This window comes from Dipodomys spectabilis, unplaced genomic scaffold (assembly GCF_019054845.1).
Source record: "Dipodomys spectabilis isolate Male_0828 unplaced genomic scaffold, ASM1905484v1 ptg000018l, whole genome shotgun sequence".
Lineage (NCBI taxonomy): Eukaryota > Metazoa > Chordata > Mammalia > Rodentia > Heteromyidae > Dipodomys > Dipodomys spectabilis.
The window spans coordinates 8,779,241-8,804,048 of NW_024870695.1; the positions used below are offsets into that span (position 1 = coordinate 8,779,241).

At 46.8% G+C, this 24,808-nt stretch overlaps 1 protein-coding gene across 3 annotated transcripts in view; it reads right to left on the minus strand.

The window, feature by feature from the left end:
- The window catches only part of Mpp3 (membrane palmitoylated protein 3), a 44,399-nt gene that overhangs the window by 16,385 nt on the left and 3,206 nt on the right, over positions 1-24,808 (minus strand). Inside the window, exons 6-18 of one of the 3 annotated variants that reach the window (XR_006146766.1) lie at positions 23,059-23,140; positions 20,499-20,584; positions 18,357-18,431; positions 15,288-15,484; positions 12,697-12,761; positions 10,737-10,757; positions 10,316-10,357; positions 8,844-9,008; positions 8,679-8,759; positions 6,787-6,880; positions 6,460-6,568; positions 3,967-4,089; positions 477-805 (exon numbers count right to left, since the gene is read on the minus strand). Coding sequence is in view for 2 of the 3 variants with exons in the window: in XM_042674095.1 (XP_042530029.1) it covers positions 629-805; positions 3,967-4,089; positions 6,460-6,568; positions 6,787-6,880; positions 8,679-8,759; positions 8,844-9,008; positions 10,316-10,357; positions 10,737-10,757; positions 12,697-12,761; positions 15,288-15,484; positions 18,357-18,431; positions 20,499-20,584; positions 23,059-23,140 (1,317 nt within the window). In the remaining variant the exon portion in view is untranslated. Of the gene's footprint in view, positions 1-433; positions 806-3,966; positions 4,090-6,459; positions 6,569-6,786; positions 6,881-8,678; positions 8,760-8,843; positions 9,009-10,315; positions 10,358-10,736; positions 10,758-12,696; positions 12,762-15,287; positions 15,485-18,356; positions 18,432-20,498; positions 20,585-23,058; positions 23,141-24,808 lie in introns of those variants that run through there. The other 2 variants (XM_042674095.1, XM_042674096.1) reach the window with 2 other exon arrangements.

Below are 24,808 nucleotides of genomic sequence, written 5' to 3' on the forward strand. Positions count from 1 at the left end.
AGATCGGTATTGTGTCAATTCACCACCACCCTAGCAAAAAAAAGGCAGTGTCTACTTTGGTCTAAAGAGTCAAGGTCAACGTGTCTGTGAGATCTGAAAGAATGACATGAATGACTTGTGTGAACTTCCCTTTTCAAAGCATGATCTGAAGGAGTGCAGAGGACAACAGAAAAAAAAAAACACAAGCTGGGCACCACTGGCTCAGACCTATAACCCTAGCTACCTAGAAGGCTGAAATCTGAGGGTTGTGGTTTGAAACCAGCTTGGGCTAGAAAAGTCCATAAGAATCTTATCTCCAATTAGCCAGCAAAAAGCCAGAAGTGGAACTGTGTCTCAAGTGGTGGAGTGCCAGCCTTGAGTGAAATATGCTAAGCAAGAGAGTGAGACCCTGAGTTCAAGGCCCAGTACTGGCACACGCACACATGTACACACGCTCACGTGTGCATATACAGACACACACACAGAGGAAAAAAAACATAAATAAGGCTCCCCACTTCAACTCTTCTTGAGGATGGAGTCTGTGGAAATGTCTGCCCCTCTCCGCACTTCAGTCATTGGTGGTAAAGGAAAAGAGGCTGGACAACATGGCCTTTGAGGTCTCCTCCAGCCTGTATGTTCTGGAAATGAGTTACCTGACCCAACTAATGGGGACCCAGTGAGAGTCCTTGCTCATTTTCTCTAAGATCACTCTGAGCTGGGCGCAGGCCCCCTGCAGATCGTCTTTCACCAGCACGGTGTCCACCAGATGCCCATAGTGCTGCTCGATGAAGGCAGCAGAGGCGGCCATCTCCTGCTGCTCTTCATCCTGTCAAGAAAGGGATCATATGGAATGGCTGGGGCTGTTCCCCCCTCACAACTCCCTTTCCTCTTAAAAGTCATGAGTGGATGTGTATGCTCCATTAATAATCAACTACAAAGGAAAATAAGAGTGTAGTGATAGCATATCAAACTTCAAAGGAACTTACCGGGCAATAGACGTAGCCATGACATAGCCACTGGTATCACCAAGTAGCCATTGATCATTTCCAGACTGAAAGCCATGTTTGGGGAATGTCTAATTTATATCCACATATGTTGACAAGATGACATTTCATTCCTCAAAGTGTTTTACAGAAGTAGCCCTGTATCATTAAATAAATAGCCAGGTGCCAGTGGCACATGCCTGTAATCCAAGCTACTCAGGAAGCTGAGAGCTGAGGAGTTAAAATCAGTCTGGACAGGAAAAGTCCATGAGACTATTATCTCCAATTAATCAATAAAAAGCCAAAAGTGGAACAGTGGCTCAAGTACAGAGTGACACCCCTGAGTTAATAAGCTAAGGGACAGTGTCCAGGCCCTCAGTTCAAGCCCTAGTACTGGCACAAAAATAGTATTGTGTTGGGCTGGGAATGTGGCTTAGCATGCATGAGGCCCTGGATTTGATTTCTCGGGACCATATAAACAAGAAATAAATAAAATTATTGTGTTATATGAAAATTTTGTGCTCAGGTTAGGTCATTATAAAAACTATAAAAGATATATCTTCATGGTAGTCTGTCTAGCATGTACAAAGCCCTGGGCTGAGGCAGGAGGATCTCAACATTAGAGAGATCCTGTCTCCAAAAAAAAAAAGTCAGTCTTTTTTTGTTTTTGTTTTTGGTGCTTGTCCTTGGGCTTAATCTCATGGCCTGGGTGCTATTCTTGAACTACTGTGCTCAAAGCTAGCATTCTACCAGTTGAGCAACTGTTCCACTTCTGACTTTTTTGGTATTTAACTGGAGATAAGAGTCTCACAGAGACTTTTCTGCCCTGACTGGCTTAGAAGCTGATCCTTAGATCTCAGCATCTTGTATAGCTAGGATTGCAGGCACTCAATTAAAAGTCACAATCCTGAAAAAAAAAAATCACTAAAGAAAGATCCCCTTCCCATTGTGCCATTGCTTACCCCATGTTGGCTTAGCTTAATCGATTAGAAGGTAGAAATCTCAATTTGTGGGTCACAAAAAAATGGACAGAAATTGTGCCCATAGGATGGTACTCAAGGACCAGACACATATTCAGTATTAAACTAAACTCAGACCTTTAAAAATAACTTCTCCAGATGTATTTTGGAGTCTGCTTACATACATGAAAATCCTATAAAAGAACACGTATTAAAAATTGAGATGTTGGGGCTGGGAAGGCGGCTCAGTGGTAGAGCGCTTGCCTTGCATGCCTGAGGCCCTGGGTTCGATTCCTCAGCACCACATAAGCAAAAAGAAAAAAGCCGGAAGTGGCACTGTGGCTCAAGTGGTAGAGTGCTAGCCTTGAGCTGAAGAGCTGAGGGACAGTGCCCAGGCCCCAGAGTTCAGGCTCCACGACCAGACCCAAAAAAAAAAAAAATTGAGATGTCGGCTGGGAAGGTGGCTCAGTGGTAGAGCGCTTGCCTTGCATGCCTGAGGCCCTGGGTTCGATTCCCCAGCACCACATAAGCAAAAAGAAAAAAGCCAGAAGTTGCGCTGTGGCTCAAGTGGTAGAACTCTAGCCTTGAGCTGAAGAGCTGAAGGACAGCGCCCAGGCCCAGAGTTCAGGCCCCACAACCGGACCAAAAAAAAAAAAAAATTGAGATGCTGGCTGGGCATGGGTGGCTCATACCTGTCTTAGCTAGTAGGGAACTTGAGATCTGAGGATCATGGTTCAAAGCCAGCCCAAGCAGGAGACTCCATGGATACTCTTACCACTAATGAACCACCAGAAAGCCAGAAGTTGAGAGAGTGCTAGCCTTGAGCAAAAAAGCTCAGGGACAATGACAGTACCCAGGCTCTGAGTTTAAGCTCTTCAACCACCGCCACCACCAACAACAACAACAATAAAAACTGAGATGCTGCTAGGCCTGGTAGCACATTCCTGTAATCCCAGCACTTGGGAAAGCTGACACAGGACTCAAAAGCTGACTAGGTCTCAAAAACTAAATGAAAACAGAAATTAAAGCTAAGCCCCTATGTAAGCCTCCTGAGTTAGAATCTCTGTATTGGAATAGCTTCACCATGGCTTTCCCACCTCCTGGCTTTAGTATCGGGGGACACATCTGGACAGGAAAAGGTGAGATTTCATAATTAGCAGGTGAACTGACCCAGACAACAAAGTACATTAGCAGATGCATATACTCATCAGCCCACCTGCGTGGATGCAGCATCCTGCTGAGTGATAAAGAAGATGGACCAGATGGAAAGACTGACCCGCCAGAGGGACATTGGAAAAAGACTGCAGTCTACTTTACTTGAGTGACAGTCTATGGTTCAGGGAGGGGTCAGACTTCCTACAAAGCTGGCATTTCCTGTGTACCTGATGGTTTGTTTGTCAGACTTCTTTTTCTTGTATCCTCATTTTCTCTTATGTCTTCTTGACTCATTTGTTTAATTTTGTTTTTTGAAACAAGTTCTTATTATACAGCCCATGCTGGCCTTGAACTCACAAATCCTCCTACATCAGCTGGGATTACAGGTGTGTGCTACCACACCCAGCTTGCTAGACAGCCATTCTGCCAATGGGAGCCAAACTCCCAGTGTCTTTTTGCATTGGTGATTTTTGAGATAGGGTCTCACTTTATGTCCAGTTGGGCCTGGGGCTGCCTGCCATCCTGTTACCATTTGCTGATAGTTCAAACTGTTTTGAAAGCAATGGTAATGACTTTGTAGGAGAGTGTTTGGATTGAAAAAAAAACAATGGGTTTCATTTAGGAGCTCAACAAATTGAATGTGGTTTGTGACATTCAGCTCAGGCCCTCACAGGGGTCAGGCCCTTATTTGGGAATGGAAAGCTCTTTGTGAGGGAACAGAGGGCAGTGAGCCTAGACAAAGCCACCCCTGCTGGGGCTGGGAGACACTTCTGGCTGCATTCTAGTCATGTGACCACCTCAGTCTTGCCCAGAGGCAAGATGGAAGGACAACCTGGTACAGGAATGCCCCGTATTCCTATTCACAGAACAATGACCAAGCTGACGCTTACAAGTGTGGCTGCTGTGTCATCACACGCCGAGGACGTAGGTGGTGTCTTCCTTTTCTCCTGAATCGCAGGCTTTACAAGTATAATATAGGGTTTGAACTCTGAGGTTCTCAGCTGTTTCAGTGCCTGGGGAAGAAAAATTCAGGAAAATTAAATAGTAATTAATAGTGTCACATTCATTCTGAAAGCTTCATCTCCTAACCCACATGGGTTGGGTCTTGGTGATGTGGGTCCTAATGGACTTCCACAGGGCAGACTAACCACACATCCTCTGATCCTTCACTTTAACACTGAGCTCAGCTGGGCCCTGCCGTCTAGCAGCTGAGAAAGCAATTCTTAGCTCAGAAGTCTAGCTCCTGCCCCCGGCCCCACAACCCTCACCCAATGCCAATGATCATCAATGATGAGTTCCAATCATCTCTTCTCCATCTGCTCAATCCTGTGGGTAGAAGTTTAACCAGTTGTGCATAGATCTCTTCAGCCACCTTCTGTTTGGCTACCTACACTCAAGCAGAATCTGTGCCAAGACCTGGGCCTTTTGAGAGTCCAAGAATGAGGAAGGCTTGGAACAAGCTTGTAGACGAAGGTTTTCCATTTGCAAGTCACACTATTAACAAGTCCATTTTTTATATAATGTTAAGGGTCCCTATTTGAAACTCTGATATTAAATTATTATCTGCAGTTATCTACACATATACATAGAGATCAATAGAATCACAAAAATGTTTTTCTGGGCTGGGAATGTGGCTCAGTGGTAGTGTATGCATGAAGCCCTGGGTTCAATTCCTCAGTACCACATAAACAGAAAAGGCCAAAAGTGAACTGTGGCTCAAGTGGTAGAGCACCAGCTTTGAGCAAAAGAAGCTCAGGGACAGTGCCCAGACCCTTAGTTCAAGCCCCAGTACTGGCAAAAAAAAGAAAAAAGAAAAAAATTCTTAGGTGTTGGTGGCTTATGCCTGTAATCCTAGCTACTCAGGAAGCTGAGATCTGAGAATCAGGGCTCAAAACCAGCCTGGGCAGGAAAGTCCATGAGACATCTATATTTAACCACCAGAAAAACACAAATGGAGCTGTGGCTCAAAATGGTAGAGTGCTACCCTTGATTGATAGAGTTCAGGGGCAGCACCTAGGCCCTGAGTTCAATCCCTACAAGCAACAGAAACAAAAAAAAATTGTTTTCTTAATTGAGATTCTGGTGCTCATGCCTAAAATCCTAGCTATTCAAGAAGCTCAGATCTGAGGATGGAGGGTCAAAGCCAGACAGCAGTTTATGAGACTCATCTCCAATCAAACAGTAAAAATGCAGAAGTAGAAGCATAGCTCAAGTGGTAGAGCATCTGCCATAAAAAGGCCGAGCAAAAGTGTGAGGCCCTGAAATCAAGTTCCAATGCCAGGAAAACACACACACACACACACACACACACACACACACACACACACACACACACACACACACACTTTCTCTTTCTCTCTCTCTCTCTCTCTCAAACTTAAACTTTGAATTTTGACTACCAGCTCCCAGTAATTCTGTATGAGTTTTCCCTTAAAGTTGAAGTGTGCTTTTTAAAATGTGTTTCAAGCCAACTTCTGTAAAATAAAGCTTACAGTTTATACCATAAAATCAAAGATCTGCTTCTACAAAGGAAAAAAAAATCCATCTTGAGTTCAAAGCTTAGAAGTTTTTCTGAAAGACAAGGTTAAAAAGATGGCCAGGTCCCTGTGGAGCCCGCAGCAGGCTGTGTGTGCGGAACTGGAAATGGCTTTGAAGCTCTGCTCAGAGTCAGGCCATCCTCCTCCCATTTTTCCTTTCCAACTGCTCTCCAGACCGCCCTCTCCATTACCTGCCCCAGGGACTCCCTGCACCCCCAGCTGGCAGGCTGGCACTGAGAACAGCTTGGCTTTGCATGATAGTTTCATCTAATTCTCTGTCATGGTCCAGTTGGTCAAATGAAACCATAAGAGACAAGGTCATAATCCTCCTGCCTCAGTTTCCCCATTGTTGGAACTACAGGCTCAATGAAGTCTAATACATCATTGGTTCCATGCAGGAGTTACAGTCCTGGGTCTATGGGCCACCAGAAGACCCATGAATAATTTCTAAGTAATGCAGTCTTTGTGAATAGAAAGGCATGGTTTGGAGGCTCAAGGCCTTCATTCAATTCCCAAACTAAAGATCCCTCAGACTAAGGTTAGATACTGGGGCCGGAACTCAGGGTCTAGGTGCTGTTCCATAGCTTTTTCACTCAAGCTTCATGCTCTACCACTTGAGCCACAGCTCTACTTCCAGCTTTTTGATGGTTAATTAGAGATAAGAGGCTCTCAGATTTTCCTTCCTGGGCTAGTTTTGAAACTTGATCCTCAGATATCAGCTTCCTGAGTAGGTAGGATTACAAGCGTAAGCCACTGATGCCTGGCATCTGGTATTCAATAAAATATCCATTCTCCTCAGTTATAAATTCCATGAGCTAGACATGCCCAACTGGCCCGAGAACTCACTTCCGGTTCCACATCCACCAAGCAAACTTTGTTTTTGGCCATAACTGCCTGAATGGCGTCCAGGCTGGTTCCATAGAGATTTTCCTTATATTCACCATGTTCCAGGAACCTAAAACACCACCCAAGGAGGAAAGAACTTTAGTTTCTGGGCTTTCCCAAATTAATAAAAAAGAAAAGTCAAAGAGAACTTCCTAAATACAACTCTTCTGTATCCCCCATCCTTTTTTAGGAAGCCCATGCCCTCCCCAAGGTCAAGTCCAATGCTGGACAGACAGATACAAGTGCACACTGCTGCATACAGGCAACCAGCCCATCAAGTGGACGTACTTGTTGTGATGTAAGTCGGCCTCAAATGCTTGCTTAGAGACAAAGTGGTATTCCACCCCTTCCTTCTCATGGCTTTTCCGGGGCCTTGTGGTATCTTTTAAAGAAAGAAGAAGAGGAACTGAAGGAAGAGATGCCTCCCATACCCCCACCTTAGTGGAAGAGACCAGCAGTGAGTCCCTGCCTCCCCAGGGAGGCACAAACTAGTTGCCTCCATTCATATCCCTGAGTGTCAGGTACTGTACCTGACACTCTTGACTTAGTACTCTGTGATGTAGGAAAAAGGTCTCCTATTTTGCAGTGGGGAAAACTGAGGCACAGAGAAGCACTGTGCCTAGAGACTCATACCCAGTAGGTAGCAGAGTCACTAAGGCGGTCTTTGATGGTGAGGTTTTTTGTTTGTTTGTTTTTGTCTATCATGGGACTTGAACTCAGGGTCTGGGAGCTTTCCTTGAGCACTCTACCATTTTGAGCCACAGTGCCACTTCCAGTTTTCTGGTGGTTAACTGGAGATAAGAGTCTACAGACTTTCCTGTGCAGGCTGGTTTTGAACCATGATCCTCGGATCTCAGCCTCTTGAGTAGCTAGGATCACGGACGTGAGCCATCACCAGCAATGCTGAGCTTTTAAAGCATCACTGAAAACTTCCAGGCCCTTACTTCCTTATCTTTGTTTTCTACATTGAAAACAAAGGAGACTCCCAATAAAATTGGCCCTGCTGAAGGTTAGTTCTTTATCCAGTGACTTCTCATTCTGAGAGAAAAGTAGAGACTTGACAACAGATCACTCCATACAGACTGGATGTGTTTGGCAGAGCTGACTCTCAAAGAAAATACCTTCAAAAGCTTGTGTTCTCCCATTGAGTTCCATACAGGAATGGAGAGGCATGCTGCTAGGGATAATCAGATCCCCACAGAACAAGAGCACACACAGCTTCTCTACTGGGGTACACTGGTCCCCAAGGGCCACCTTAGTCCAGCCCCAGAAGGGCTGTGAGAACCCCTTTCTCATGTCCTTTCCTTGCTTTCAAACTCTTAGTTGGATGATTGGCTCAGTGGCAGAATGCTTGCCTAGTTAGCATCATAAGGCTCTTGATTGGATGCCCAGTACCTCAAAAAATATAGACAAATGAATGATTTTATGTACCTACTGTTTCCATTCTAAACCTCTTAATGAGACTGTAAGACCCTTATGACCTACAAACCTCTGATCAGCTTCAGTCCCCAGCACAGCTACCCCAGGTTCTACATTCATCCTTTTGTACTTGCTATTCCCTCCATAGCCAACCCTTCTTTTCTTCTGTTTGGAAAACTTCTATTTATATTTTCAACAACCAACATAAAAATCACTGCCTTCCCTGATAGCTCCAGGTCCTAAAAATGTGGGGAGGTAAATCTCTCTGTCAATGGAGGTGGATGGATCTGACCACTCCTATCATAGATCTCCTCCCAGGGACAGATCTGAAAGTTTCTCGTGACTTGTATATAAGCAACTCCTGATGTCCTATCTCAGTTCACAAGCTCCCTTATCTAAGGGGACAGAATCAGTCATCGGGCTGGGGAGGGTGGAAGTTCCCCTCCCCCTGTGGAGGTCCCCACTGTCAGGGCAAGGTTGCCACTTTGCCTGTCATGTGCTTTCAACTCACCCCCTTCCCCAGGGAGAACCAAGCAGGTGGTACCTTGAGGTGAGTCCTCTGAGACTCAAGGGTCTTAGTGGAGCACTAGAGTGAGTCCCTTCTTATCATGCCTAGGTTTCACAATTTGCCTATAATGGATGGCGTCTGAAGGTCCCTCAGACCCAAGTATCAAAAATATTAGGACAAGCACAAGGAATGGACTCCCCCCACCACTAGTGTGTGCCCACAAATACCCCAATCCCCACAGGGGCCTTCTTACGTGGAACAGCAACGCCAAAGTGCTGTGGGTTCTCAGCTACCATCTTCTGCTTCAACTCATGCAGTCGGGCTCCCAGAGACCCTAGAACCAAGAGCAGGCTGATGGGGTCTTTGCTGATCTTCTTCCCTACCAGCCCACCTCCTGGAAACCTAGGATATCACTCACCAATCAAAACAACCAGGCGGGGCGGCTGGCCGGGCTGGTGCTGGTACCTGGCCACCTCCTCATAGGTCAGCAGCTCTGGAGACTCAGCTCCTGATGACATCTTCCCTTCCTGTGAGCTACCTGGCCTCTCTCTGCAACCCAGGCGGAAGCTTCTCCGAAGACCAGCTTAGGAAGGGGACATGGGGATGTCTGGCCTATGATACCTCAGGAAAGACTTTCTCTACCTAGCCAGACATGGAGTAGTCACCACATCTAAACTCTCTAGTGTCTAAGGCACAGTATCTCTGGGCCTCCATGGTCTAATCTGTGATAGGGTCTGGGGGGGAGCGGGGGAGATGCAGGTACAAATACAGTGGGCGGTCCTAGATTGGGGGTAGGTCTCCTAGAGATATTGTTGGGACAACTGGAGACTAGAAATAGCCACATATATAGATGATAAAACTGTAAGCATGTTACATTTCCAGGATTTGACCATCCCAATATTATATAAGAGGATGTCCCTATCCTTAGGGACATCACACACAGGAATTCAAGGGTAAAGGGCATGATGTGGACACTAAGTCCCCCGATCCTCAGGAGAAAGAGGCCATATATAGAAAAGGGAACAAGTTATGGGTGTTAAGAACCAGTGAGTGGGATGTGGAGTAAATGGGAATTCTCTGTACAATTTCCACAATTTTTTCAGTAAGTTGGAGGTTACTTCAAAATAAAAGTTTTTTGTTTTTTGGGGTTTGTTTTTTTTTGTTTGTTAATTGCCTGCTAGCTGAGCACCAGTAGCTCATCCCTGTAATCCAATTCAAGAGGATAAGATCTTAGGATCAGAGTTCAAAGCCAGCCCAGGCAGGAAAGTCTGTGAGATTCTTACTGCCAATTAAGCAGTAAAAAGCCAGATACAGAGCTGTGGCTCAAGTGGTAGAAACACTAGTCTTGAATGAAAAAGCTAAGGGACAGTACCCAGGCGCGCGCGCGCGCGCGCACACACACGCACGCACGCACGCACGCACGCACGCACGCACACACAGAGAAATTTAAAACACGATGATAATGATAAAAGTGGAGTACACAGTGCTGTGTTCCCTTCCACTCACCCAAACACTGGGGGATGGGGGAGAAAAGCATCTCCTAGGCCTGTTTTGTTTTGGATTTTGTTTGGTTTGGTGTTTTTGGTGCCAGCCTGGGTGCTATCCCTGAGCTTTTTTCACTCGAGGGTAGTACTCTACCACTTGGGCCATAATTCCACTTCTGGCTTTTTGGTAGTTCACTAGAGATAAGAGTCTCATGGACTTTCCTACCCAGGCTGGCTTTGAACTATGATCTTCCTATCTCAGCCTCCTAAGTAGCTAGGATTACAGGCAACCAGCATGCAGCCAAGGTTCAGCTGAGTCTCTGGGGTCCAGGTAGCTCTGCCTTCCTTTTTCCCTAACTCTGACACCTGAGGCTACACTGGGAGAGAGGAGAGCCCTGTCACTTACCCACATAGTGCCCTTTGAAGTATCCCTCGCAGTCGCAGGTCTCTGGGAACCAAGCAGATGACAGGACGTGAGTGGATTACACTGAATGCCTGGTCCCTGACCAGCCAGTGAATTCTGGGAAAGCTGCTTGGGTGTGCTTGGGGGGAAAAAAAAAACCCACATTCTGGCTGTCCCAGGACAAATCCTTCTATTTCACTCATTTTTCCACCTTTAGACCCCCATCTTTTGGATGATAGGGAAGGATGACCCTCTTCACAGGGGATGGGCACACAGGATGGGCCCCCAAGGCAATGAACCTAGTCCCACCCCACACATCTGGGTATAGCTACCCAGATAGGGGCAGAAAAAGCAGCCCCTCCAGCTCCAGATGCTCCAGAACAGAGGGGCCTCGGGTGCACACAGGGAAAAACACTGCTCCTACCTTTCTCACAAGGCTGATCGTCTGCGGTATGCACAAAAGACAGGTGGGTAAGTGTTAGTGGAAGGGACCTGGAAGTCCTGCCACCCAAGTCTGAGGATCCCCCATCTGTTCCACTTCTATCCTCAACACATCTGTGCTCAGCCGGTAAACCCCAAGTTGTCTTGTGCATGTCTTATTAGCAGCCACAAGAAGCCAGTGCCTGGCCCCGACCCATGGCTTTGGGCCAATGCAGTGGCTTTAACCTGGTACCTCCGACCACAGGCCTCCAAAAACCCAACCCCACTGGGCACCGGTGGCTCACGCCTGTAATCCTAGCTACTCAGGAGGCTGAGATATGAGGATCTTGGTTCAAAGCCAGCCCGGGCAGGAAAGTCCATGAGACTCTTATCTCCAATAAACCACTAAAAAACCTGAAGTGGTGCTGTGGCTCAAGCAGTTGAGCGTTCACCTTGAGCTGAAGAGCACAGGGACAACGCCCAAGCCCAGATTTCAAGCCCCACGACCGACCAGAAAAAAAAAAACAAAAAAAAAAACAAGCTCTGCTCACATTCTCATGAACCTCTTCTAGTTTATCATTTTATAGGAGAGGATCCTTGACTACCTGCTTCATAAGGCTATTACTGCAATCAAAGGCAAGGGCTGGGGATGTAGTTCAGAGGTAGTTTAGCATTCATGAAGCTTTGGGTTCCATCTCTAGCACTGCAAAAACCTAAAAAGTAAAAGGATCCAAACACAGTGGCTCACACGTGTAGTCCAAGCTACTTAGGAGGCAGAGATCAGTGGGACTGTAGTTTGAGACCAGCCCAGACAAAAAGTTATTAAGATCCTATCTCAATCAGTAAGCTGGCCATGGTACTATACATGCCAGTAATCCCAGTTATGCTGTTTATGGCAACAGAAAGTTTATGGTCCAGGGCAAAAACTCAAGACCTTATCTGAAAAATAATTAAAGCAAAAAGAGTTGGTGGTATGGCTCAAGAGGTAGAGTGCTTGCCTAGCAAGAGCTGAGTTCAAACCCCAGTACAATAAATAGATGATAGATAGACAGAATGTGGATAGAAGGCAAAGTACTACATAGAATAGGTTTGTTAGATAAAATACAGGCCACTCAGTTAAACTTGAGTTTCAAATAAACAACAAACCATTTCTTAATATGCCCCAGATATTTCATGGGACATACTTAGCGCTAAAAAAAAGTGTCAGCTGGGGGCCAGTGGCTCACTCATGTAATCCTAGCTACTCAAGAGGCTGAGATCTGAGGACTGCGGTTCAAAGCCAGTCTAGACAGGAAAGCCTGTGAAACTCTTATCTCCAATTAACTACCAGAAAGCTGGAAATGGCTCTGTGACTCAAAGTGGTAGAGCACTAGCCTTGAGTTGAAAAAGCTCAGGGGCAGAACCCACGCCCTGAGTTCAAGCCCTACAACCTACCAAAAAAAAAGAAAAGGAGAAAGGAAGGAAGGAAGGAAGGGAGGAAGGAAGGAAGGAAGAAAGGAAAGAAGGAAGGAAGGAAGGAAGGAAGGAAGGCAGGCAGGCAGGCAGGCAGGCAGAAAGGAAGGAAGGAAGAAAAGTTTATCTCAAACTCAAATTTAACCAAGCAGGCTACATTTTGCAAACCCTATCTCAGAGGCCCATGATCACTCAGAGCGCAGTCTATGCCCAGCCCACATCTGTGGTCTTTGTTTTCAGAATCAGAGCCACTTGGAAGCTAGTGAAAGCTTCAGACCCCTTTTCCAAACACATACACATACTGGTTTGGAGAGGTGTATAATCTACAGACACTAACACAGAAGATCTGTTTGAGAAAACAAGTGCCCCCACCCAACCCATTTTCTCTACTCATATCTCTCCCATCCCCCGGTCATCCATAAGCTCACAAGGATCCCTAGTGTCCCCTCCAGCCTTCGTGTCAGCTTCTTTCTAACCACTCCCTGAAGTGTCATCTCTGTCAATCTACTTACAAGGGGGCTTCTTGAGGTTCTGAGGGCTTGGCAGGGTACCCGTGGCTCTCCGGTAGCTTAGTCGTCTGTGGGGACACAAAGGGATAGAGGTTCATGAGCCAGGTCCAAGAACCACCTGACAGGAGCCTTTGGAAACTTGGGGAAATCAAGGCCTAGATTGTACAGGGGCACAAAGCTGGGTCCTCCAGGCACAAAGCTGGGTCCTCCAAGGGACTCCTGAGAAAAGGGGACTCCTGGGAAAGGGGACGTTTTTACATGTTTTACACCAGTGAGCTTTTTTTAGGTCAGTCGTGGAGCTTGAACTCTGGGCCTGGGCACTGTTCCTGAGCTCTTCAGCTTAAGGTCAATACTCTACCACTTGAGCCACAGCGCCACTTGTGGTTTTCTTGTGGTTAATTGGAGATAAGAGTCTCACAGACTTTCCTGCCTCGCCTAGCTTCGAATCACAATACTCAGATCTCAGTCTCCTGAGTAGGTAGGATTACAGGTGTGAGCCACTGGCGCCTGGCACCAATGAGCTTTTACACGGCTCACTTATTCACAAAGAGAAAGTTGATTCTTCGCTGTGGAATCCAAGATGGCAAGCTGATACCTTTGGTCATTGTTGGCTGTTACTTAACCATGGCTGATTCCTGAGGGAAGGAAGCTCTTTCCTCACACTCACCTGGCTTCCCCATCTCTGAGGAAACTGGAAAACAGCAGGCTGGCTTCCTGACACCCAAGAAAGACTAGGACAAAGGTCACCCGAATGTCACATCACACTCATCAGCTGGAGAGCTCAGTTCTCCCCTGTATCCAATGGAACCCTCAGAAGAGAGGCCATGGCAAGACCTCTCTGAGTTTAGGAACTGTTCCAGGGCTCTGGGAGGAGCCCTTCCCACAATCCTCTGATACCACGTTGCCAAGGCCTGTGAAGCCAGAATGGAAACAGAGCCCTGGTTCTCAAAGACTTCACACCCTCAGAATACTTGGAACATTTATTAGCTGAGGATGCAGGGTTGGCCCTAGGGTTTCTGCTTCAGCAGGTCTGAGGTGGGTCTGGATGATTTACATTGCTAACAAGTTCCCAAGTAATACAGACTTGAGGACCATATCAAGAAGGTTAACAAAAGATGTGACCAGGGTCACAGCCTATGTGCTCCAGCTTCTAACCCAGGATCTACCCTTTTGGAAATCTAGCCTAAAAAGAAATAGTTTTGAAACGGGAGGATCCCTCTGTGTGCAAGGTGATTACTGCAACCTCAGAAGGAAAACATCCCTCCATATCTCATGAGTGCACTTCCTCCTGGCATGAGCTTACACAGACGTCTCCTCTCTCTCACAGCCATCCCCTTTATACAAAATGTGTTCGAACAATGCCTGGCTTTCCCACTATACTATAAACTCCTATGGGGCAGAAATGAGGAATTGGCAGCAGCTGCAAGGTGCCTGGCACAAAGCCAAACAAATCATAATAATTTCCTGCTGCCTCTGATTGAGTTAGCCAGGTGCCAGTAGCTTATGCCTATAATCCCAGTTATTCAGGAGGCTGAAACCCTGAGGATCTTAGTTCAAAGCCAGCCTAGAACCAAAAGTCTTTGAGACTCCATCGCCAATACGCCAGCAAAAGGAAGGGCTAGAATCACGGCTCAAGTGTTAAGAGCTCCATCTGTAAGCAGGAAGCCAAACAAGAATGGGAGGCACAAAGTTCAGGCCCAGTATCAGCCAGAAATATTAAGAATAAAGTATGCACACTGGACACTGGTGGCTCACACCTGTAATCCTAGCTACTCAGGAGGCTCAGATCTGAAGTTTAAAGTTCAAAGCCAGCCCAGGCAGGAAAGTCCATGAGACTTTTAACTCCAAATAAACACTGCTCCCCTCCACCCTGCCCTGCAAAAAAAGTGGAGGTGTGGCTCAAGTGATAGAGTGCTAGCCTTGAGGGAAAAAGGAACGATTAGGGACAATACCCAGGCCCTGAGTTCAAGTCCCAGAATTGGCACAAAAACTAAATAAAATATACAGAAAGATGTTTGTAGGTCTTATGCTACTTTAGCCAGGTACTGGTGGCTCACACCTGTAATCCTAGCTACTTAGGAGGCTGAGATCTGAGGACTACAATCCAAAGTCAACTAGAGCAGGAAAGTCCATGAGATTCTTATTGCCAATTAACCAGCAAAAAAGCTGGAAGTGGAAGTGTGATTTAAGTGGAAGAGAATTAGCCTTGGGCACAAAAACTCAAGAACAATGCCCATGCCCTCAGTTCACGCACCAGGACAGGCACAAAAGATGACAATATCAACAAAACAAAACAACCCAAAACATCATTTTATGTAAGAGACTTGATCCTCTGTTGATTTTGTTATTTACAGAGGTCCTGAAGCCAATCCCAGTGATACTGAGAGACAACTGTACTCATTAATGTCCACACATCTATTTAAATCTCATACAGCCATCACCACTAGCTAATGGACAAGAAGCACATAGCCCAATTGTCACCCCAGGGAACCATATTTAATGGGTCTTTTTGGCTTCAGCAGCCAGAAAGGGGTTTATCATGTACATGGACAACTGCTACTCTAGACCACCCCATGACAGCACTCCAGACCCACCTCTCCTGGAACTGTTTGGAAGGGATGAGGCCAGCTCGAAGATTGGTGTCCCCTACTCTCTTGGCCTGCCACCATGTGGGGTCATCCTGGCTCACCACTTCCAGGACCTGCCTCCGCTGGAAAGGAAGGCCCGCCTCCTGGCAGGGGATGGCTCGGTCCTCCCGGGGGTCATAGTAGAAGAGAGCGCGCATGAACACCTGCATGGGAAGAGATGCAGTGAGACAAATACCCACCCCATACAAAGATACAGACATGTCCACACCACATCACAGGCCAAGTGAGGATGACCATTCACAGTGAGGGCGAGCAAGGAGTCATGAGCACAAAGAGATAATCAAAAACACAATGCCACCTTTCCCTATCCTTTCACCCTTAGGGATTTTTAGGGCAGGAAATCCTTCCATGATAGAGAAATGAGCCAGGTATGGGGATGTATACCTTTAGTCCTCAAACTTGCGAGGCTGAGGCAGAAAGAACCATCAGTCTGAGACCAGCCTAAGCTAGCTACATAGTTAAGACCCGGTGTCAAGAAAAAAAGGAACTTCATTACCATTTTTTGTTTGGATTTTGTTGTTGTTGTTGTTGTTGCTGGTCATGGGGCTTGAACTCAGGGCCTGGTTATTATCTCTGAACTCTTTTTGTTCAAGACTAGTACCCTACCACTGTGAGCCACAGCACCACTTCAGTTTTCTGGTCATTAATTGAAGATAAGTATACCAACCTTTCCTGCCCAAGGTGTCTTTGAATGGTGACTCTCAGATCTCAGCCTCTTGAGTAGCTAGGATTATAGGCATGAGCCACCAGCACCCGGCTCATTACCATTTCTCACAAAGTGAACAGGAAGGTTTTTCTTTTTCCTTCCATTTCTCCCTATTTTATCCTGATATACTGAAATAAATCCTTGTTAAAAAAAAAAAAAAGAAGGGGGTTGGGAAGGTGGCTCAATGGTAGAGCGCTTGCCTTGCATGCCTGAGGCCCTGGGTTCGATTCCTCAGAACCACATAAGCAGGAAAAAAAAGCCAGAAGTGGCGCTGTGGCTTAAGTGGTAGAGCGCTAGCCTTGAGCTTCATGAAGAGTGGAGTGACACCGCCCAGGCCCAGAGTTCAGGCCCCACGACCAGACCCAAAAAAAAAAAAAAAAAAAAGAAGGGGCTGGGAAGGTGGCTCAGTGGTAGAGTGCTTGCCTTGCATGCATGAGGCCCTGGGTTCAATTCCTCAGCACCACATACGCAAAAAAAAAAAAAAAAAAAAGCCAGAAGTGGCATTCTGGCTTAAGTTGTAGAGTGCTGGCTCAAGTTGTAGAGTGCTAGCCTTGAGCTGAAGAGCTGAGGGACAGCGCCCAGGCCCAGAGTTCAGGCCCCACGACCAGACCCAAAAAAAAAAAAGAATTGAAAATGAATAAACAAGCCCTATGAGCAACTTTCTCTTTTTAAAATATTATTATTATTATTATTATTATGCCAGTCCTGGGGCTTGAACTCAGCGCTTGGGTGCTGTTCCTGTACTTCTTTTTGCTCAAAGCTAGCACTCTACCACTTGAGCCACAAAGCATTTCTGGCTGTTTTGGTGATTCATTGGAGATAAGTCTCATGAACTTTCCTGCATGGGCTGGCTTCAAACTGCGATCCTCAGATCTTAGCCTCCTGAGTAGCTACCACCACCCAGCTAAAAAATATCTTTGGGTAATTGTACAAAGGACTTGCCATTCAACAAATCAGTTTATGAATACAATGCATCTTGGTCAATGTCACCCTTTAAATCCCTCCCTCTCAACCCCTCAAAACTTTCTCTTTCCAATCTTCTTCTCTTCCTCCCTCCCTCCCTCTTTTCCTCCCTCCTTCCTTCCTTCCTTTTTGTGCCAGTACTAGAGCCTGATTTCAGGGCTCTAGTCTGCTGTCCTTTAGCTTTTTCATTCAAGGCTGGCATTCTACCACTTGAACCACAGCTCTACTTCCAGCTTTTTGATGGTTCACTGGAGATAAGAGTCTCACAGAGTTTCCAGTCCCACTAGCTTTGAATTGCAATCCCCACATCTCAACCTCCTGATAAGCTAAGAGTATAGGTGTAAGCCACCAGTATCTAGCTCATTTTCTTGTTCAAGGAAACTGATCCTTCCTCTGTGTCAAAGGATCACAACCTTCTTTTAAAAAACATACCTTTAAGAACTTCTCATCACTTTTGCAAGGGTTATTTCTTAGGTGGTGAGGGGTCCTTCCCACTGGACTACTTCAGTAGCCCTTATTTGCTGTCCTGATGCCAATCCCTGAATCTCTTTGCCTAAGGACTCACTTCCTCTGGCCACTGGGAGAGATGTGTGTGTGTGTGTGTGGGGGGGGGGGGGGGTTCTCTTCTCTAATCCAGCAGGAAGAAATTGCTTAAAAATTAATCCCCAATGTATCCTGGCAGCAGTTTCTGTATAAATCGCCCCAGCTCCCTAAGGCTGTTGACTAGGGTGACAGAGGCATGTATTCTACAGGGGTTCCCTGAATTTCTCTGCAGGATTAAGCTGCAGGTGCCACGGCAGTGACTTGCTGGATGACATTTTAGAGCATGGCTTCTTTCCCTGCCCTCCCTTCCCTGATCCTAGGTTAGTATCTCCTGGGGTTACATCCCATCTATATAAACCACTTTTTTGTATGTGTATATGTGCCAATACTGGGGCTTGAACTTCAGGCTTTTTTGTTCAAGGCTGGCAGCCTAACCAGATTTTTGGTCAATTGGAGATTAGGAGTTTTATGGGCTTTTCTGCCCAGACTGGCTTGAAACTACAACCTTCAGATCTCAGCTTCCTGAGTAACTAGGATTATAGTGTTGAGCCACCAGTCCCCAGCCCCTTCTCCTCCTGATGGCCTCCATTTCTTACTTTAACTAGCCTTGTTCTCTTATTAATAAACTATGTCAAATCCAGTTTAGAAAGACAGGGCACAAACACATGCATCATCTTGTGAGTGAATTGTTCTGTTGGACAGATTACAGTGGCCACATGCATGATCTGTTCTGAATGACATGATCTGCAGATGGACTGGATCTAGCATATACATCCCTGTCCCCCTAGCCCACCTCCCCATACCTTGCTCTCCTTGAAGCGGTCCTCCTCCTGGGTGGCTGGGATGATCTTGAGGGTGATAGAGCCCTGGGATTGGGCCTAAAACAAGAGGAAACAATCACTCATTGTCTTCTAGGCTTCACCTTCCCTAAGTGTGTGTCTAAGAACTGATCAGAGTGAAAGTCAGACCTGTATCCTCCTCCCCTGTGGCCTGGCTGAATTAGTAAAACTCTGACATCAGGTGTCTGCCTTTCCATGGGACAAAGAGACACAAGATTTTACATGAGAATGTTATGAATATGACATGCATTTAAATTCCAGCTCTCTATCTCTCCTGACTTATGAGGCCCTCAAAGCTCCCTTCTTGCTTTTCTCATATCATGTGCATATATGGGGGTAGGGGGCAGAAAGGGAGTTAACAGGGCTTACATTCAGGGCTTTGCATTCTTGCTCGTCTTTTTCTGCTCATGGATGGCACTCTCCTAATGGAGCCACACCTCCAGCTCAACTCAGGCCATTCTAATAATCTTCTATTTCATTTTCCTCCATTTTCCCTGTCCTGGGGCTATTCTTTGGTAAGTCCTTTCCTCTTTGCTCCCATTTTCTCCACAGTTCTCCAATCTCAAACCACTCTGACCTTTCTGGCAGGTTCCCTTTCTTCCAGAGACCCTGCACCCAAAGGCCAGGGTCTAGGGGAAGAATACTGTCAGATCCTGAGGGCACACCAGCCAGATTCTCTCCCCATGGCTCACCACTACTCTGAAGGCCCAGATGATTGTACAGGCCAATGCCCATAGCCAGGAGAATGGACACACTTCAGCTAAAAGAGTGAAGGGCCAGAGCCAGGTACCAGTAGCTCACACCCGTAATCATAGTTACTCAGAGATCTGAGGATCATGATTCGAAGCCAGCCCAGGCAGAAAAGTCCATGAGACTCTTATCTTTAATTAACCACTCAAAAACCAGAAGTAGTACTGTGGCTCAAAGTGGTAGAACACTAGCCTTGAACAAAAATGCTCAGGGAGGGGCTGGGAAGGTGGCTCAGTGGTAGAGCGCTTGCCTTGCATGCTTGAGGCCCTGGGTTCGATTCCCCAGTACCACATAAGCAAAAAAAAAAGAAAAAAGCCGGAAGTGGCGCTGTGGCTCAGGTGATAGAGCACTAGCCTTGAGCTGAAGAGCTGAGGGACAGCGTTCAGGCCCACTACCGGACCCAAAAACAAAAAACAAAAAAAAAAAAAAAAAAATGCTCAGGGACAGTATCTAGGCCCTGAGTTCAAGCCCCACGACCAAAAAAAAAAAAAAAGACTGAAGGGCCAGGCCACATGTGTGTTCCCCACAACAGGACTGAAGGTAGGCCTGTTCTCTTCAGCTGTAATTCTGTATCTGACCCTGAAACCCTCTGAAGTTAGGAAAGGGCAGCATATTGATACCCTAGGACAAACAGGACAGAGCCCTGGCCTTTTCCTGATTCTAGTTTTGACTCAAGATTCCTCCCAAGGACTGGGAAGGTGGCTCAGTGGTAGAGCACTTGCCTTGCATGCCTGAGGCCCTGGGTTTGATTCCTCAGCACCACATAAGCAGGAAAAAAAGCCAGAAGTGGTGCTGTGGCTCAAGTGGTAGAGCGCTAGCCTTGAGCTGAAGAGCTGAGGGACAGCGTCCAGGCCCAGAGTTCAGGCCCTACGACCGGACCCAAAAAATAAAAAATAAAAGATTCCCTCCAAATGAACCAGGTAGGTCATTTTCACCTCTAAAAGTTTTATCTTCTCCTGATGTTCACTGCTAAGGATAACCAGGCACTGGTTGAGAGATTGTCTCGAGGTCTCTCTACAGCAAAGGAAATGGAGTCTCACCTGACTTGGGTCCAAGGCCACACAGCCAGAAAGTGGCAGAACCAGGGTTCAAACCCAGAAGCCAGAAGAGTGCTCAGAAAAAGGGATAGGTAGTGAAAATGGCTGTGCTGAAGAGAAGGCCTGGGAGAAGCAGGTGGACTGCAAGTTCTAGTCTTTTCATTCCTGATTCCACACCCCAGGGAACACTGCAAGGCTACTTTGCTTGCCGCTGCCTCATGAGACATTGGTTAAGCCAAATCTACCCTGGCTCTGGAAAGCTCCCTGCTCTGAAATTCTCCAAAAAGTCCCCATTTCCCAACACACATGCAACACACACCAGAATCTGACTGATCTCGTCTGGCCGCTTGTGCAGCACTGCGATTCCATTCACTTCTCGGAGCTCATCACCAACGTGCACCAGTCCTGGGAGACACAGGGACCAACCTGTCAGCATAGGAAGGGACCTCGGCCCTGAGCTCAGAGCCCTGGGAGCTGAGGAACCCGCTGCAGGACAGACTCATGGTCTGAAGCCTGAGGGAAGGGTAATGAGGCTAGAACAGACTGTGACATTCTGTGTGCTTGGCAGGCTCTCAGCATCATAGTCCCCTCCTTGCCTTCCCCCTCCCCCCCCCCCCACAGGCCTTCCTGTACAAGCTGGCAGCTGCCAGCCAGGAAGAAGTGGCAGTTTGCCCAAGGCCATGCTACTAAGAAATAACAGAGCCAGTAAGCAGCTAGTCACTTTTGGCACAGAAAACTGCATGCCTTCTGTTTTTTTGGAGGGGGGAGGAGATTGAGAGATGAACTCAGGGCTTTGTCCTTAATAGGTAGGTGCTCTACCACTTGAGCAATGAGCCAAGCCCAATCTCTTCTTCTTTAGAATTATCTTTATCTGGGCCCCAGTGGCTCACACCTGTAATTCTAGCTATTCAGGAGGCTGAGATCTGAGAATTAAAGTCCCAGCCTGGGAAGACAAATCTGAGAGCTCCAATTAACAAGCATAAAGCTAGAAGTGGAGCTGTAGAGTTGAGCAAAAAAGCTCAAGCCCCAATACTGGCACACATACCAAAAAAGATCATTAATGCTGCACTTTCTTGGTTTTCAGGCACACTCAGGAATGGTCTTCTTAAATCTTGATAAAGAAACTTAAAGTCTCCCTTAAAAAACGTCACCAAGCAGGGCTGGGAAGGTGGCTCAGTGGTAGAGCACTTGCCTTGCATGCCTGAGGCCCTGGGTTCAATTCCTCAGCACCACATAAAGAAAAAGCGGCAAGTGGTGCTGTGGCTCAAGTGGTAGAGTGCTAGCCTTGAGCTGAAGAGCTGAGGGACAGTGCCCAGGCCCAGAGTTCAGGCCCCACGACTGGACCCAAAAAAAAAAAAAAAATGTCACCAAGCAGCTGGGCACAGTGGCTCACGCCTGTAACCCTAGCTACTCAGGAGGTTGAGATCTGAGGATTGCAATTCAAAGCCAGCCCGAGCAGGAAAGCCGGAAAAAACTCTTATCTCCAAAAAAAAACACCGGAAAACTGGAAGTGGCACTGTGGCTCAAGTGGTAGAGTGCTAATCTTGAGCTGAAGAGCTGAGGGACAGCACCCAGGCCCAGAATTCAAGCCCCACGACTGACAAAAAATAAATAAATAAAGCGGGGCACCAATGGCTCACGCCTGTAATCTTAGCTACTGAAGAGGCTGCGATCTGAGGATTGAGGTTCAAAACCAGCTTGGGCAAGAGAATCCATATGACTCATACCTTCAATAAGCTAGTCAGAAAAAGCCAGAAGTGGCACTGTAGCTCAAAGTGATGAGTGTTAGCCTTGAGCACAAAGAGGCTCAGGGACAGCCAGGCCCTGAGTTCAAGCCCCCAGACCAGCAAAATAAATAAATAAATGTCATCAAGAGTGTAGGCATACCTGTCCAGGTCTGTCTACGTCGACTAGCCTGGTCTTGAACTCTCAGACTCAAGTAATCCTCCGCCTTAGCTTCCAATGTAGCTGGGACTATAGAAGTGCACCATGATACCCAGCACTCTGGGTACTAGCCTCTGCTTTAATGACGTGTCCTTGCATACTGGAGCCCTATTTGCTGTCGCAGTGGGCACTGGGCCAGCAGCAGCAGTAGCTGCAGGGAGGGTACAAAATGTTGGCTTCTGACTCAGAGTCCGCATGAAGCTCAGGGATGCTGTGTGCTCAGTGGTATTTGAGGAGTGCTAGTCCAGGCCTCCCACACTGATGCCCAAGACTTGGAGGGTACAATCCCCTACACCAGCAGGCTTGCATTCTGGCTCAGTTCCCCCACACACCAGTGATTCTCAACCTGTTTTCCACCTCAGCTAATCTGGGACATGAACACCCGGCCCCTTACCGAGCAACTCAACAAAACAATGATCGGGGCAGGGCAGTACCCCAAAGGGCCTTGGCATAAAGCTAGAACATAAGCCTCTTCCCGATAGTCCCCAAATGACTTCAGGCCTACTAGGGTTTTAGTTAAATTTCTACGTAGAGCTGGGTACCAGTGGCTCATGCCTGTAATCCTAGCTACTCAGGAGGCTGAGTTCTGCGGATCACAGTTCAAAGCCAACCCAAACAGGAAAGTTGGTTAAGACTCTTATCTCCAACTAATGACCAAAAAGCTGGAAATAAGAGATATAGCTTAAGTGGTAGAGCATCAACCTTGAGTAAAAAAGCTGAGGGACATCACCCAGGCTCTGAGCTCAATCCCCAATGCCTGCACCAAAAATAAGGTAAATAAAATAAAATTCTATTGAGCTTAGGACATTCCCCAAACTACATCCCAAATAAATGACCCAAGAAGAGAGAGAAAGAGAGCATTGGAGGAAAGAGGAAAATCTCTGGAACAACCCCCCTACTCCCAGCCAAGCTGACATCACATTGTTACCACTTACCACTCCGGTCTGCTGCACCCCCTCGCATGATCCTAGCCACGACCACAGCCCCTGAATGCTCATCCCGACGGATGGTGGCACCCTACATGGAAGACAGAACGGAGGATAGGTTCTTGGACCCTAGACCCCAACAATGACCTCCACACTCCAGAAGGTGACTCAGTGAGGGCCTTCCCAAGGCTGTGGAGCCAGTAAAACCAGCATCTGCCTCCTAAGTAAAGCTCTACACCTCACAGTTTACAAAGCACAAAATCCCTGAGATGAGAAACTAAAGCAGAGACAATAAGCATCCTCAAAGTCAGCTATAAGCATCCTCAAGGTCACCTGGACAGAAAGGTGGAAAGCTTTTTGTGACGCTGAATCCAGTGCTTTCTTTCTCTCACAGGGGGGCCTCTGCCTCCGGCAGTCATTTAATAATGAGGACAGTATGTGCTAGCAAATTCACAACCTGCCCCAAGCCCATCACAGTGTTCCTGAGCCTTCTGTTGTTGCCAAGAGGAACCAATTATGCCCCTGCCAGAGCTTCAGGACCAAGAGTTGGCCCACCAATCAGGGAGGAGATGGCATTTGGACTGAGCAAGGCACTACTTCATGAGCCCTCAATTTCCTGCACTTGATGAGTGTCGATGCCAGGGTACAGGTGAGGTTGAGACCTGAGGACTGCAGTTGGACTAGGTATGAACCCACTGACAAAAAGCACATGGCTTTAGCAAGGAAGTCCCCTCTTTTCTCTGAATGAATGCAAGATGGCACAGCACTTCATATACAGTAAGGGCTCAACACATGTTAACCCTTTATTATTGGTAAAACCTGCAAACGCATTTTCACATTTTTTGGTGTTTTTGTTTTTGTTTTTGGAGGAGGAAAGTATACTGGGGATTGAATCCAGGTCTTCACGGTTGCTAAGCAAATGCACTTAAGCATACCTCCAGTTCCCCTTTTTTCTATGGTGCTGGCAGTGGGGCTTGAGAGTAGGGCCTGGGCACTGTCTTTTAGCCTTTTTGCTCAAGGAAGGTGCTCTACCAGTTAAGCCACACCTACTCTTTTGGCTTTTTGCTGGTTAGTTGGAGACAAGAGTCTCATGGACATTTTTGCTTGTTGCTGGCTTTGAACCTAAATTCTCAGACCTCAGCCTCCTGAGTAGTTAGGATTACAGACATGAGAAACCAGAGGTGCTAAGCTTGTATTATGTTTTTGGGACAGTCTTACTAACTTTGCCTATGCTAGCCTTGAACTCACTTGAAATTCTTCTACCTTCACCTCCTAAGTGAGCCAGGACAACAGGTACATCTTTATGAATTTTATTCATGTTGCCTATCTAAAGCACAAAAGGTAAGTATTACTGGCAAGAGAGGCAGTCCATTCCTAGTCCTCAGACCTAGGAACTCTCTGGCATCTCGGTGCAGCCCTTAGTCCTCTCTGAACTGCTGGCCCCTAACATGATACAGGAACAGCAGGGCTCCTGGTATAACACCAACTCTATGGTGGTGGCCCCATGTGTAACAAGGAGACAGAGACTAAGAAAAGAGCCTCATCTTGTGTGCAGATATGGCTAGTTGCAGATCACCTGGGAAAACTGAAACTGTGGAATTCTCTGGACTAAGTTCTCTGTATTTCCACCTCTTCCCTCCATCTAAGAAACAACCTGTCTCTTTGCCCAATTAGTGCTGAACCAGTAGCAAAATGATCGCCTGTTAGCTGAGGAAAAGAATGGCCCTGCTGCCTCATTATTCACAGCAGGGATCGGTAA